The following is a 14,883-nucleotide window of genomic DNA, read 5'->3' as shown; positions in this document are numbered from 1 at the left end:
GTTTCAATTTCATTCCTTGTGATTGGTCTGTTCATATTTCCTGTTTCTTCCTGGTTCAGTCTTGGAAGGTTATACCTTTCTAAGAATTTGTCCATTTCTTCCAGGTTGTCCATTTTATTGGCATAGAGTTGCTTGTAGTAGTCCCTTATGATGCTTTGTATTTCTGCAGTGTCTGTTGTAACTTCTCCTTTTTCATTTCTTACTTTATTGATATGAGTTCTCTCCCTCTTTTTCTTGATGAGTCTGGCTAAAGGTTTATCAGTTTTGTTTATCTTCTCAAAGAACCAGCTTTTAGTTTTATTGATATTTGCTGTTGTTTTCTTTGTTTGTATTTCATTTATTTCTGCTGTGATCTTTACGATTTCTTTCCTTCTGCTAACTTTGGGTTTTGTTTGTTCTTCTTTCTCTAGTTCCTTTAGGTGTAAGTTTAGATTGTTTATTTGAGATTTTTCTTGTTTCTTCAGGTAGGCTTGTATTGCTATAAACTTCCCTCTTAGAACTGCTTTTGTTGCATCCCACAGGTTTTGGATCATGGTGTTTTTGTTGTAATTTGTCTCTAGGTATTTTTTTATTTCCTCTTTGATTTCTTCAGTGATCTCTTGGTTATTTAGTAACGTATTGTTTAGCCTCCATGTGTTTGTGTTTTTACATTTTTTTCCCTGTGATGGATTTTAATCTCATAGCATTGTGGTCGGAAAAGATGCTTGATATGCTTTCAGTTTTCTTAAATTTACCGAGGCTTGATTTGTGACCCGAAATGTGATCAATTCTGGAGAATATTCTGTGCGCACTTGAGAAGAAAGTGTAATTTGTTGTTTTTGGGTGGAATTTCCTATAAATATCAATTAAATCTATCTGGTCTGTTGTGTCATTAAAGCTTGTGTTTCTTTATTAATTTTCTGTCTGTATGATCTGTCCATTGGTGTAAGTGAGGTGTTAAAGTTCCCCACTATTATTGTGTTACTGTCAATTTCCTCTTTTATAGCTGTTAGTTGCCTTATGTATTGAGGTGCTCCTGTGTTGGGTGCATATATATTTATAATTGTTATATCTTCTTGGATTGATCCCTGATCATTATGTAGTGTCCTTCCTTGTCTCTTGTAACATTCTTTATTTTAAAGTCTATTTTATCTGATACGAGTATTGCTACTCCAGCTTTCTTTTGATTTCCATTTGCATGGAATATGTTTTTCCATCCTCTCACTTTCAGTCTGTATGTGTCCCTAGGTCTGAAGTGGGTCTCTTGTAGACAGCATATATGTGGGTCTTGTTTTTGTATCTATTCAGTAAGCCTGTGTCTTTTGGTTGGAGCATTTAATCCATTCACGTTTAAGGTAATTATCAATATGTATATTCCTATTACCATTTTCTTAATTGTTTTGGGTTTGTTTTTGTAGGTCCTTTTCCTTTCTTGTGTTTCCCACTTAGAGAAGTTCCTTTAGCATTTGCTGTAGAGCTGGTTTGGTGGTGCTGAATTCTCTTAGCTTTTGCTTGTCTGTAAGGCTTTTGATTTCTCTGTTGAATCTGAATGAGATCCTTGCCGGCTAGAGTAATCTTGGTTATAGTTTCTTCCCTTTCATCACTTCAAATATATCATGCCACTCCCTTCTGACTTGTAGCGTTTCTGCTGAGAAATCAGCTGTTAACCTTATGGGAGTTCCCTTGTATGTTATTTGTCATTTTTCCCTTGTTGCTTTCAATAATTTTCTTTGTCTTTAATTTTTGTCAATTTGATTACTATGTGTCTCAGCGTGTCTCTCCTTGGGTTTATCCTGTATGGGACTCTCTGTGCTTCCTGGACTTGGGTGGCTATTTCCTCTCCCATGTTAGGGAAGTTTTCGACTATAATTTCTTCAAATATTTTCTTGGGTCCTTTCTCTCTCACTTCTCCTCCTGGGACCCCTATAATGCGAATGTTGTTGCGTTTAATGTTATCCCAGAGGTCTCTTAGGCTGTCTTCATTTCTTTTCAATCTTTTTTCTTCATTCTGTTCTGCAGCAGTGAATTCCACCATTCTGTCTTCCAGGTCACTTATCTGTTCTTCTGCCTCATTTATTCTGCTATTGATTCCTTCTGGTGTGTTTTTCATTTCAGTTATTGGATTGTTCATCTCTGTTTGTTTGTTCTTTAGTGTTTGTTCTTTAATTCTTCTAGGTCTTTGTTAAACATTTCTTGCATCTTCTCGATCTTTGCCTCCATTCTTTTTCCAAGGTCCTGGATCATCTTCACTATCATTATTCTGAGTTCTTTCTCTGGAAGGCTGCCTATCTCCACTTCATTTAGTTGTTTTTCTGGGGTTTTATCTTGTTCCTTCATCTGGTACAAAGTCCTCTGCCTTTTCATTTTGTCTGTCTTTCTGTGAATATGGTTTTCCTTCCACAGGCTGCAGAATTGTAGTTCTTCTTGCTTCTGCTGTCTGCCCTCTGGTGGATGAGGCTATCTAAGAGGCTTGTACAAGGTTCCTGATCAGAGGGACTGGTGGTGGGTGGAGCTGGGTGTTGCCCTGGTGGGCAGAGCTCAGTAAAACTTTAATCTGCTTGTCTGCTGATGGGTGGGGCTGAGTTCCCTCATGTTGGTTGTTTGGCCTGAGGCAACCCAGCACTGGAGCCTACTGGGCTCTTTGCTGGGGCTAATGGTGGACTCTGGGAGGGCTCACGCCAAGGAGTACTTCCCAGAACTTTTGCTGCCAGTGTCCTTGTCCCCATGGTGAGCCACAGCCACCTCTGTCCCGCCTCTGCAGGAGACCCTCCAGCACTAGCAGGTAGGTCTGATTTAGTCTCCTGTGGGGTCAGTGCTCCTTCCCCTGGGTCCCACTGCGCACACTACTTTGTGTGTGCCCTCCAAGAGTGGAGTCTCTGTTTCCCCAGTCCTGTCGAACTCCTGCAGTCAAATCCCGCTAGCCTTCAAAGTCTGATTCTCTAGGAATTCCTCCTCCCGTTGCCAGACCCCCAGGTTGGGAAGCCTGCCATGGGGCTCAGAACCTTCACTCCAGTGGGTGGACTTCTGTGGTATAAGTGTTCTCCAGTTTGTGAGTCACCCCCTCAGCAGTTATGGGGTTTGATTTTATTGTGATTGTGCCCCTCTTACCATCTCATTGTGGCTTCTCCTTTGTCTTTGGATGTGGGGTATCTATTTTGGTGAGTTCCAGTGTCCTCCTGTCGATGATTGTTCAGCAGTTAGTTGTGATTCCGGTGCTCTCGCAAGAGGGAGTGAGCACACATCCTTCTACTCTGCTATCTGGAACCAGTCCTCCTCTTTTTTAATATTATTTGCACACTAGTAAAAATCTCTAATACGAGTCCAAAATCAATTATTCAATGGTATATCTTACATTAGAATCACAGGCTAATTTGTCAGATTCTCTAATACATTATCTAAATCTTACAAACATTGAAAATGCCATATTACACAGAATACTACTAAAGTTAACACAAAAATGAATACTGTGGATTTGGTGTATTTCATCTTTCTCATATTTAATTCTGAACTGTCTTAGGATTAAATGACATTTACCATCCACAGCACATTGAGGGTACTGTCTCAAGCCTCCTGGGCTTACCTTTGCAGGAGAATGGGGAGTCCTGTCTCAGTAGCCTGAGGTTGCTTTTTGGCCCAGATGTGTCAGAGAGATTCTACTGCCACCACTGTGAACACACCAAATCCCTTCTGTGTGACGCTATGTCAACGGGGTTCTCCCAGACCCTCCTATTTTATTTATTTTTTAATATTTATTTATTTATTTATTTATTTATTTTTTTGCGGTACGCGGGCCTCTCACTGTTGTGGCCTCTCCCGTTGCGGAGCACAGGCTCCGGACGCGCAGGCCCAGTGGCCATGGCTAACGGGCCCAGCCGCTCCGCGGCATGTGGGATCTTCCCGGACCGGCGCACGAACCCGTCTCCCCTGCATCGGCAGGCGGACTCTCAACCACTGCGCCACCAGGGAAGCCCCGACCCTCCTATTTTAAATTTTTATACTGAATATTATCTCTCAAACTCCTTTCCACGTTTTTATGTAATATATCCAATTATATAAATGCCAGCGTTTACTTTACAGAATGTGGAGGCTCTGGATCCGCGAGGTCGAACCTTATTGCATCTTGCTGTTTCTTTGGGACATTTGGAATCTGCTAGAGTCTTGCTCCGACATAAAGCAGATGTTACAAAAGAAAATCGCGAGGGATGGACAGGCAAGTATACTTGTAAAATAATTTAAAGCCTTTCATTTTGTTTTCTCTTTCTGAATAAAGGCCAGTTTCAATCCTTATTGTCCCAAGTCATCTTTATCTTAAGACTCTTTCTCTCTTGGAACTTGGGGCTGGGCGAGAAGATGAGAGCCTCGGATGCTGCTGGCTCGTCTGCAGCACAGTGGTCCGAATTATGTCCTGGGCCAAGAGCCCTGGGTAGAGGGTGACTCCTTATCCAGAAAGCGGCTCTATGTGCATCGGACATGAGTGTGGAGGCCGGATTTCCCCTGAGGAATGTGGTGGTAACTCTAGCGAGTCCATGAGGATAGACAAAATCAAAAAAATTATAGCTGAAAGTAGTAGTATTTTCCAGTGAAATCCTGGCACTTCACTTGTTTTGCACACTCTCATACTCTCAAAATTACTCTCAGAGTAATTTTGAGTTGAGTGAGCAAGGATATACACAACACAAACCCTACCTGCCCATCTCCACAGTTATGTGATCACACAGTGAAAGCCAGCTCTGAAGACACTGTCAGTATTTCAGAGCCAGTGGTAAGAAAGGGGGGAAAGGGAACGATGGTAGGGTTTGCTCAAGAGGCTAAGAGTGCTATGTTCTCTTCTCTTCTCAGTCAGGTAAGGGCTAGAAGTAAGTAGTCATGGTCATAAAGATCAGGGGGCGCTGCAGCCTGGGTCCCACTTTGAAGAGAATATTGGCCTTTGATCCAGATAGATACTTTTCATAGTGGCTTTGGAATTTGTCAGAAAGTGTGAGAATACAGGGGGGTCAAATTTCACTGTTTTGCCTTCCAGTTTTGCACGAGGCTGTGAGCACTGGTGATCCCGAGATGGTGTACACAGTCCTTCAGCATCGGGACTTCCACAACACATCCATGGCCCTTGAGGGAGTTCCCGAGCTGCTCCAGAAAATTCTCGAGGTAGCCATAAAAATTGACAGTGCCATCATTGGAGTTAAATGCTGACACAGCAGCTGCAGACACAGTTTGACATCCTTGTGTGCCTTCCTAAAGAGTTTTATGAGTCATGAATACGATGTATTGAATACCAAATGCATTATTCCTTGCTTTTCCAACTTGTTAAATGTGTGAAGTCTTTCACAAATTACGTTTCCGGGTCATTAAGACTTACTCTTTTAAGTGTTACTTAAAAATTAGAACTAAAGACAAATGGACATCAAGCAATTAATTTGTCTAGCTGCCTGTTTTCTTACAAGTAGCATCCCGAGCTCAGGTCATCTTGGGGAAATTGTAATGAACATTGTGACTTTATGGGGATTTTCAGGGCCTGTTGAGGCTCAGAAGTCTGTGTGCAGCTCTTCTTGACACCCCTGTCACTTTTAGCCATTTGTATTTTGTGACTTCTAATCCATTCCCTTAATTTATTTATAGTTATTGGCTTTGGGGCAGTTTCTCTCTCTTGTGAATGATGTATGGGCTCTGTGACAGAGAATTTTCTTAAAAGACTTTAACTTCTAGGCTCTTGGATTGTTTTGGATGGTGGTTACCATTCTTCAGATAACCTTTGTCACTTGCAATAACTGTCTTATTGGTTAACTATATGCAATATTCCCGAGGCAGCAGGAGACGAGAAAGTACCAGCGGTTCAATTTTCATGTTGTTTATTCTCAGTTTAAACACAGAAGTGAGCTCCCCAAGTATTTCCAAAGATATTTGCTAGATAAATCGGCTTTCCACATTTCTTGAGAAAAATTAACAATTCTGTTGAGAAAAGGAATAACTTTGCTGTGAGACAATCACTGCTTGTTATCTGAGCACTCTTCTTAAAAATTTCTGTGACACAAGCTAAATCCTGCCTAAGACATTCATTTTACACATACTACAAAAAAACCGTCCATGAAGTATGAAATTGTTGTATCCATTGTTTTTAAAATAGATGTGTGTTTGAGTGCATAAAGATCACATAGATTTGTTTTCTTATCTAACTCACTGTAGGAGGAACTAAAAACATCATTTGTCCATTTGACAAAGCAGAAAATGACTTATTTAACATGGAGTCACCCACACTTAAAAAATTCAGTATAAAAGACTTTCTGTTTTTTACCTGTATTGATCCATAGCAGTGAACTGCACTGAGTGGTATTCTTTGCTGGAGGTTATAGACAGCCCACAAATAACATGGTGCTTGGTGGCACCAGAGGCCATGCATGACGGCTTGTCTTTCAACAGTGTCTCCTTGTTACGTGTCCACATTTCTTATCCATTGCCCCTCGGAGTGTCTTCACCCATCATTGGAATCTGGTTTTTCTTGAGCAGAAAAACACCTGGAATTTCTGGCATTTTTCTTCCTTCATGCTAACTGTTGGATTTCTTAAGTAGCTCTCCAAGAACCTTCTGTAGGAATTCATGGTAGGTCAGAAAATCATCCTAAACAGGCCTGCTGTGGTGGTGTGAAACCTCAAAAAGCCAAATCCTAAAGCTTTAAGAGGAAAGTGGGGCAAAAGTCTTCTGTTAACTGGAGGGAAAACTTAACTTCAGATCTGGGGGCAGTGATGTCTTGCAGCCTCTTGGTTTCAGAGTGGTCCGATAAACACCAAGCACTTCCCAGCACACAAAGCCTTTCACAGTCAAGTTCCCCGTAGAACAGATGGGGTCCATGCTCCCTCTTCTCTGCTTAGACCAGCCTGTGACCCATATCGTGTGGTGGTGCTTGAGCCCATCCTCCTGGCTCATGGGCCATTACTGTTAGGAACACGGTTGAGCCCCTAAATCAACTTTGACTTTATCTCCCTCCAACCTTGTCACTTGCAGTTAACTTTATTAACTTTCTAGACATATTTTATATTGAGATAAAATAACAACCTGAACATAAAATAAGGATTTAGTGTGATGGGTTTGCGATTTGTGTTTCTTCTTCTCTGTTCTTTCTCGCTCTCCCTTTTAAACACCCCTAGTAAACCTTACTGTGTTTGTGTTTAGTTAATGGTACCAAGGGTAATTTATTTTATTTTTTATTTTATTTTTTAAAAATTAATTTTAATTGGAGTATAGTTGATTTACAATGTTGTGTTAGTTTCCGCTGTAAGGGGTAATTTATTTTAAACCTTTGTCCTTCAGGCTCCGGATTTCTACGTGCAGATGAAGTGGGAATTCACCAGCTGGGGTGAGTGGCTGTGGGCTTGAAATTTATTTAGCTTGAATATAGGCTTATATAACTTTTTATAAAAGTTATATGTATTTTTTTAATCTAGAAAATGAATAGATGAGAGTAAGGGAAGACAGTCACCCACAGTCCCACATAAACACAACGGTTGTTGATGCTTTAGGTGTGTTCCTTCCAAACTTTTACCACGTGCATAAGACTTTTTCTCCCAAGCATTCATCAGTACAATATATAGACAATTTTGTCTCTTCCTTTTATCAGTTATCGCTGACATTTATCTATATTATTCGTTTTTTAATATCTCACTTTAAATGGCTAAAATCTTAGTAAGGTTTATCATAAATCAGTTACTCATTTCCTTGTGGAGTTCAACGCGATCCTTTTAAACTTGTTTCTCTTTTCTTTTTTTAAAAAATTAATTATTTATTTATTTTTGGCTGCATTGGGTCTTCGTTGCTGCGCACGGGCTTTCTCTAGTTGCGGCGAGTGGGGGCTACTCTTCGTTGTGGTGCGCGGGCTTCTCATTGCGGTGGCTTTTCTTGTTGTAGAGCATGGACTCTAGGCACGCGGGCTTCAGTAGTTGTGGCTCGTGGGCTCTAGAGCACAGGCTCAGTAGTTGTGGTGCACAGGCTTAGTTGCTCTGCAGCATGTGGGATCGTCCCGGACCAGGGCTCGAACCCATGTCCCCTGCATTGGCAGGCGGATTCTTAACCAATGCGCCACCAGGGAAGTCCTAAACTTGTTTTTCTAAGGAAGAAGATGAGATGAATATTGGAATAGCTTGTTTTTAACAAAATGGATGTATTTCTCCAAAATCTTATGTAAGGCAAATTGACTGACAGTAATTTTCCTAGATGTTCTACTTCTGTTTCTTGTAGATCAGTTAATGACAGTTTCTAACTCCCAGATTTTCAGCTGTTTTCACTTCCAGACTTCCCTTTCAGGCAAGAAGTCATATTTGTAATAAAACATTTAAATGAAGTAAAAAGTATATGAAAGAACAGAACTTCAGCTTCTTCTATGAAACTGAGTTCTTTTTAATGCAAATAACCACTCTGATCTCAGTTTTTGTTAAAAAAGCAGCATATTTTAGACATTTGATATCTTGAATGGTGGGCCTGACAGTATAGGGGGGCCTCAGCCAGATGGCGAGAGTAGCATATGTGGATAAGGACAGCCAGATGGATGCCCTCTAGCCCTGATGGTAGTCAGTGAGAGGGGTTCATTCGGGATTGAGAATACTCTTGGGAAATTGATTTAGCGTTTTCTCTGGACAAGACATAGATCTGCAGTTTTATAAACAGCTGTAGAACAGAAAGTCCATTTTTATTTTTTAAGAATGACTCCTTGTATTGTAAGTGTGGGAGTCAAGCCCAGTTCTGTATGACCAACGCCATCTTGCCACTCCTGTCCTTTCATTAAAGTCAGAATCCTGATTTCTGGGGCCTGGCTGTTCTGCTTGGCCCTCGGGCTTTTCTCAGTAGTACACTTCTCTTCTCCAGTGCCCTTGGTTTCCAGAATATGCCCGAATGATGTCTGTCGTATTTGGAAAAGTGGTGCCAAACTGCGTGTGGATATCACATTGCTGGGATTTGAGAACATGAGCTGGATAAGAGGGAGGCGGAGTTTTATCTTTAAGGGAGAAGGTGAGTGGTTCTGTTTTAGTAATCACTGCTCTTCCTAAGTTCTGAGTGATTTTTTAACCATCAAAATGTATTCACATTTATGTGCCTTTTCCGTGCCTGTCTCTGCGGCATGTTTTGTTGTTGTTGCCGTTATTCTTATTAGTTATTCAACTCTCAATTCCTGTTTCTTATTTCTTATCTGGATAGTTCTCTTGCACATATCATTTACCACCCAACACTGTTACCCTCTTGACATATGATGTTCCTAAACCTCTGAGTGCAAGACTCTGTCTTGTATCTCTTTATATTGCCTCCATAATCAGGCATGGTCCCCTAATGGAGGGTGAGAAATGGTGTGGCTAACCCAGTATTGTGCATAAATAATTTATATTAATTAGGTAATCATATACTTAAAGAAGTAGTACACAGATGAAATGTGTTGCTAACAAAAAATACAAGTTATTTAAAAAGTCTGCATCTTTGGGGAAGATGGCCCAGAGCCTCCTCTGAGTTATGGAAAGTTGGCCAGATCATTCCTGGGCAAATAGGTAATCGATAATCAATAGTCTTTAGGTTTTATCAGATAGCACCAGGGGGTTGGGGGGGATGGAGTGTGTGTGAAAGTTTAACATACAAAGCTTCTTGGGTTTTGCATCTTACTTGCGCTGTGCTTAGTTATGCCCTTCTTTCCATGAGCAGACAACTGGGCAGAGTTAATGGAAGTCAACCACGATGACAAAGTGGTCACCACCGAACACTTTGACCTTTCCCAGGAAATGGAGCGCCTCACTCTGGACTTGATGAAGCCAAAAGGCAGGGAGGTTGAGAGGCGGCTCACAAGCCCAGTCATTAACACCAGCCTTGATACTAAAAACATTGCTTTTGAAAGGTATGGATTTAGGTTCTGCATTTTCACGTCTAATCCCTTTACTGCTATCTTTAGTGCCACGTATATATTAATTGGAAAGTATGGGTGGATTGGGATTTTTCTAATATGGTGTAAGAAACACTAGTGGGCTTTAAAGTTGATCTCTGCTCTAACCAAACAAACCACAGCTGACATCCTCCACCATGTATCATTTTTATGGCACATTGGTTAAGTCTTGGAGAAATGTCTTCATGTTCTTTTATGGGCCCTTTTCTGATGGATTTTACTTGAATTTTATTTCTGTGTTTGGCAATCCACAAGACTCCCTAGTCCCAAATCATGGAGCTTTGAGTTTCCGAGGTAGAATGGGTCCAGTACTGAGTGTGGTTATACTGATATTAGTCAGTCAAATACACACTTATCATACAATTCAATGTGGTTCTCCCCCTCATCCACCTCCTGCTTCCCCATGAGGCCTAATAGTTTAGAGCAAGAGTCTGGAGGGGTTTCAGTTTTATTCCAGACTTTATCTGGAGAAACCTCTGGGGAGGTCTGTGCCTCGGTTAACCCAGGTGAGAACACCATTTCTGGGCCTCTGCCTGTGGGCAGAGCCGAGGTGGGGAGGGCCTTTGTAAGGGGGTGGAGGCTGTCATAGCTGTTGGCCTGAGTGCTTCTACCGTAGAACACACCGAACTGAGGGATTCTGTAAGAGCCCTGAGTGTTTGCCTAGGATGTCACATCCAGCTCTCTGTAAACCAAAGCAGTGGACGTAGCCTGAGCTGACATGGACACTATTCTTCTGGATTTAGGCTTTCTTTTCTCTTAATGAATATACTGACTGTTCTCTCTTTTCCTTTTCTTCTTTGTTTCCAGTATAAAATTTATTAATAAAACTGAGAGTCTTCGGTTTAATCAAACATAAGGTTTAAGTGCCCCTTTCCCCTAATTTAGATCAAGCTGTGGAATTAGGGTATTTGTTGGTAGCAGAAGAGAAAATGCCAGGTATGCTGCTGCTTTGGGAGTTACACCCCCTGAGGCAGGGTCAGTCCCCTGTCGCCAGCCTCCTCGCGCCGGCCTCACCAGGTGACAGCCGCTGTCTTCCAGGGACAGCAAGGTTTAGGGACTGACTGTGGCTTTACCTGGACGGGTCTTGGGAAAACATCTCCAGGCTTCAGCATTTGCCTCTGCAGGCCGGGAGGGCACGCCAGCCTAGGGCTTTGCTCATAAAGCTGGAAGACGGGGGAGCCGAGGGCTGGAGGAACCTGGCACCATCGGCAGGGCTGCTAACTGTGCAGCTCTGAGCAAGCGGCTTCATCTTCAGGTTCCTGTTTTCCTCAGCTGAAAAGAAAAAAGGGGTGAATCTCGAGATGAAATCTCAGATGTCATGAGAGGAGCCACTGTTCCCCCTAGTTTAGCAGCAGAGTTGTAGCGTCATTGTTTGCTCTGAAGTGTAATTTACAGAGAATGTGATGGTTACTGGCTGTTACCCAGCGGAGGGTAGACAGCCCCCCTTCCATTTGTACTGAGTTACATCTTGTATTCCTGTGGTCCCGGGGTTTTCAGACGGTTCAGGCTAACCCTCATTTTGCAAGCATCAGAGAGTTGCTGAGAGAGAATTTCTAGAAGGCACCTGCTGGTTTCGGTGGTGCTTGGAATGAAATAGGTGCTCAGTGAGCTTCTCGTGGTTCAAGCAAGGGCTTGGGCCCCTCTTGAGGGTGAGGTTTGCTGCTAGAAAAAGTGTGCTTGCCTGGTTCTTACCCGAGGTGTGAGCTAGTGTTCAGCTGATTAAATTTGGAAGACGTGGGCCTGTTATGACAGTCTTCTTCACCCCTTTCTTTCTCCTAATCTTACTCTGAGCTTGATGTTTGCAAAGTAATACTTTTGCCCGAGTGAATTTTGAGCCTGCAGATATATACCCTCTGGTTGCAGTTCGGATTTGTCTCTCCTCTGAAAGGTTCTGCTCTGCCCACCTTAAACAGAGCATTCCCTGCCACCCTCAGAGCCTTTCTCCACATTGTGTGGCAGCCTCCGAGTCCCAGCATGTGCTAAGTGGCCTTTGGCATGGTGGTCTCAGTGGAGACGGGCAGAGGTGAAAATGGCAAAAGAGGAAGCTGGGTTTTCTCCTGTCATTATCAGATGCCTCTGCATGTACAGTTAATCAAGGAGCCAAGGATTTATTAGAATCTTGGTTTTAAAATAGGACGTAGATGTTGAGTTTAATAACTAAGCTGTCAGAGAGTGGATGTGGGGAAGGAAATGGAGCAGCCAGGACTGCAGGTAGAGCAGATGTGGCTGAGTGAGGAGTGTGGCAGTTCCCAGGGAGAAAGTGCGGCTCTGATTTCTCAGCATCCACGAAGGACGAAGTGGAGCAGACCTAGTCATCCTTCAGTCCGAGTGCCAGAAAGCGATGATTTCCTGTGCCAAGATACCAAGTTCTTAGTGAAAGACAGGAACTGAGGATTGAACTGTTCACCCAAAGGAATATCTTGATTTTCATTGATCGCCGACTAAAAGGGTTAGCTAAGGTTCATTAATGAGGCAGGTGCGGTCCCTAAATTTGTTTCTGGAATGTAAATTGGAGATAGCTAGCATGTGGTATCATCCTTCTAGGCGTCCTCTCTTGCCCTCCATCGGTCACATTGTGCTAACTGTGGGTAACGAATAGTAAAGTAAGCTCTGGTCCCTCCTTTCTCTGATGGACTGTAATGCACACATAAAACTCCGCATACCCTGTCTGGACTAATTGCATTTACCAAATCTCATTAGAAGAAAAGCAAACTGTTTGGAAACACAACATGTAGATAACCGCCTCCCGGCCACCGTTCTGGAGCTTCCTGCGCAGTGTCCTGCTTCACCCCGGCGTCGGAGCAGGAGGCAGGCAGTTGCCCGACACAGGCCCAAGTGCAGCAGTCACAGCGGAGCTGGGATGTGACGTCCTAGACAAAGGGGCAGTCTGGGCAGGGCTCCCCCGGGAGTGGGAGCATTTCCCAGGGTGAGCTGCTTTGAAAAAGAATCAGAGCCTCTCGGCCGCATTTGGCTCCTAAATGCATTTTTTTTCCAGGAGTATATTGAGTTGAGTAACTGGGTGTTTGGGCACTTTACCAATGCTACAGCTGCTGCTGAAGTGCTGGGCTGCTTTAAAAGCAGTTCCACAGAGCTAGACTCAATGGCTGGGCTGAAAAACTGCTTTTGATATTCTTTTCCCCCGCTGCACCAAACCTGATAACGCGCGCGAACTCCCAAGCCTTTCCGCAGGCACTAATGGCTTCTGCAAGCAGCTCTCCACAGTGATGAGTTCCTGCCTCACCCATGTTCTCCCAGGAGCAGGATGGTCTGTGCCTCACTGTTCTAAGAATTCCTGGATTGAGATGCTGCTTATGGGGATAGAGCCACTGACTCTATCGGTGCCCACGGCTGGGATGACTCAGATGAATGCTCTGGCCCAGAGTGGCGAGCCCTTGGACGCTGGTCATCTGCACTCACTTCTTGGGGACAGCTGTCCAATAAATGTCACCACCTTTGTTGCCTCTGCCGGCAGCTTTCGTAAAGAAGCCAAGAATGGAGGCTTTCTCTTGCCGGGGGTGAGGCAAATTGATTAATAACTGTGGGAGGGGGTGGGGGATACTTGAGCCATCTGTCGTTAATAACATCCTTCTGTGGACAGTAGGACCCTAATTTCCAAGTGTCCTTCACTAACTTAAGCTGGGGGAAGAAACCTATAAAGGCTGCAGGGATAAATCTGAATGGCATATTGTACATGTGGAAATTTGTGGTGTTCACTTTTTATCAGAACTAAATCCGGATTCTGGGGCTGGAGGACAGATAAAGCAGAAGTTGTTAATGGTTACGAAGCAAAGGTAAAAGGAAACTCTTAAAATAAGATTTAACATAGCTATTTAGCTTCTATGCAAATGAGGAGTCTGTTCAGATTTTGTCATGCATCTGTGCCATGGAGGTGCTCTGGGGAATAAGTTCTGTCTAATGTGTCTCCTCCTTGGATTTATCTTATTTGACTTTCAGAAAATGGAATAGCATGTCCCAAGGAGGTCTCTAGTTATGGCAAAGAGAAACTGTGTTGTAGAGAAATGAGTCCAGGTACCAGTTGTCCTGGTGGGAGTGACAATTCCTTTAATTCTTTAAAAAAAAAAAAAGAAAAAGAAAGGACTAGATTTAACATGCTTGTTCATCTTATTTTAATCACCTGAGGGGGTTTAAAAAATATATATTGTAAAGTAGCTTTTATGACTCTCCCAATATTTTTAGTCAGCCTAATTGTAACCAGTAGGCTTCCAGCCCACTTACCTGATGTCAGTGAATTTAGAAGATAGTTGTCATAGTGGAGACGACAGTTGCTCGAGTCATCTGGCACCGTGTCAGCTGGAAAGCTGTTTCCTGGCCTCTCGTTAGCCCTGCAGTGCAGCGGGGATTGATGGCTCACAACGGTGCTGCCAGCAGCTGCAGGGTCCTCTGGTGACCTCTGAGTGAGCAAAGAAAGCTTACATCACGCTCAGTGAGATGTACTTAGAAATAGTCCTTCCAGTGCTGGGTGTGTTTCCTGAATCTTTAGACGTTGGGAATCCACGTTTTGGCATATAGTTAATTCTCTGTGAACTGTGATGTTTGATTTTCCAGACCCCAGTATTCTTCAATCAACCTTGAAAACAGAGCATTGACCCTGGCAGTTAAAATAATTTGAGGTCAATATACGGAATACCTTTTAAATAGTGGCTTGCTGGTTTTCTCTAAATCTTACCAGTGTAGAGAACCTTGTGTTCCTTCCTTTTTCCTTCTGTCCGATGGCTGTCTAAGTCGGTCTGAGTATAAGATTACCACAAATCAGTCCAAGTACACGATGCAGGTTTGGGCCCCTTAGTAGAAATCCAGCTGGGAGGCCTAAATTGCAGGGCCTTCTTTGAGAGTGTTTAGCAACAAGAAGGGCAAGTTGGAAAGTGCAGCCTGTCACCGTTAACTACTCAGGGGTAATTAAAAATGTCAGAGATGCAAAGTAACTGCTGATGCATTTCTAAGTTGGTAGCTGTGTATTTTCTCTGAAGGGTTCTGAT

The 14,883-nt window shown here is 42.9% G+C and overlaps 1 protein-coding gene across 3 annotated transcripts in view; it reads left to right on the top strand.

The window, feature by feature from the left end:
* ANKRD13A (ankyrin repeat domain 13A) overlaps positions 1 to 14,883 on the top strand; it is a 39,652-nt gene that overhangs the window by 14,665 nt on the left and 10,104 nt on the right. For all 3 annotated transcript variants that reach the window (XM_089894568.1, XM_022550746.3, XM_089894569.1), the window contains exons 2-7: positions 4,057 to 4,189; positions 5,000 to 5,124; positions 7,282 to 7,327; positions 8,830 to 8,973; positions 9,652 to 9,841; positions 13,611 to 13,677. In XM_089894568.1, coding sequence (XP_089750694.1) covers positions 4,057 to 4,189; positions 5,000 to 5,124; positions 7,282 to 7,327; positions 8,830 to 8,973; positions 9,652 to 9,841; positions 13,611 to 13,677 — 705 coding nt within the window. The remainder of the gene's footprint in view (positions 1 to 4,056; positions 4,190 to 4,999; positions 5,125 to 7,281; positions 7,328 to 8,829; positions 8,974 to 9,651; positions 9,842 to 13,610; positions 13,678 to 14,883) is intronic.

This window comes from Delphinapterus leucas, chromosome 14, assembly GCF_059928025.1.
Source record: "Delphinapterus leucas isolate spDelLeu-1000000601 "Yukka" chromosome 14, BTC_Dleu_Yukka2, whole genome shotgun sequence".
In the NCBI taxonomy this organism is placed as follows: domain Eukaryota; kingdom Metazoa; phylum Chordata; class Mammalia; order Artiodactyla; family Monodontidae; genus Delphinapterus; species Delphinapterus leucas.
This window is presented reverse-complemented; position numbering and strand designations above follow the sequence as displayed.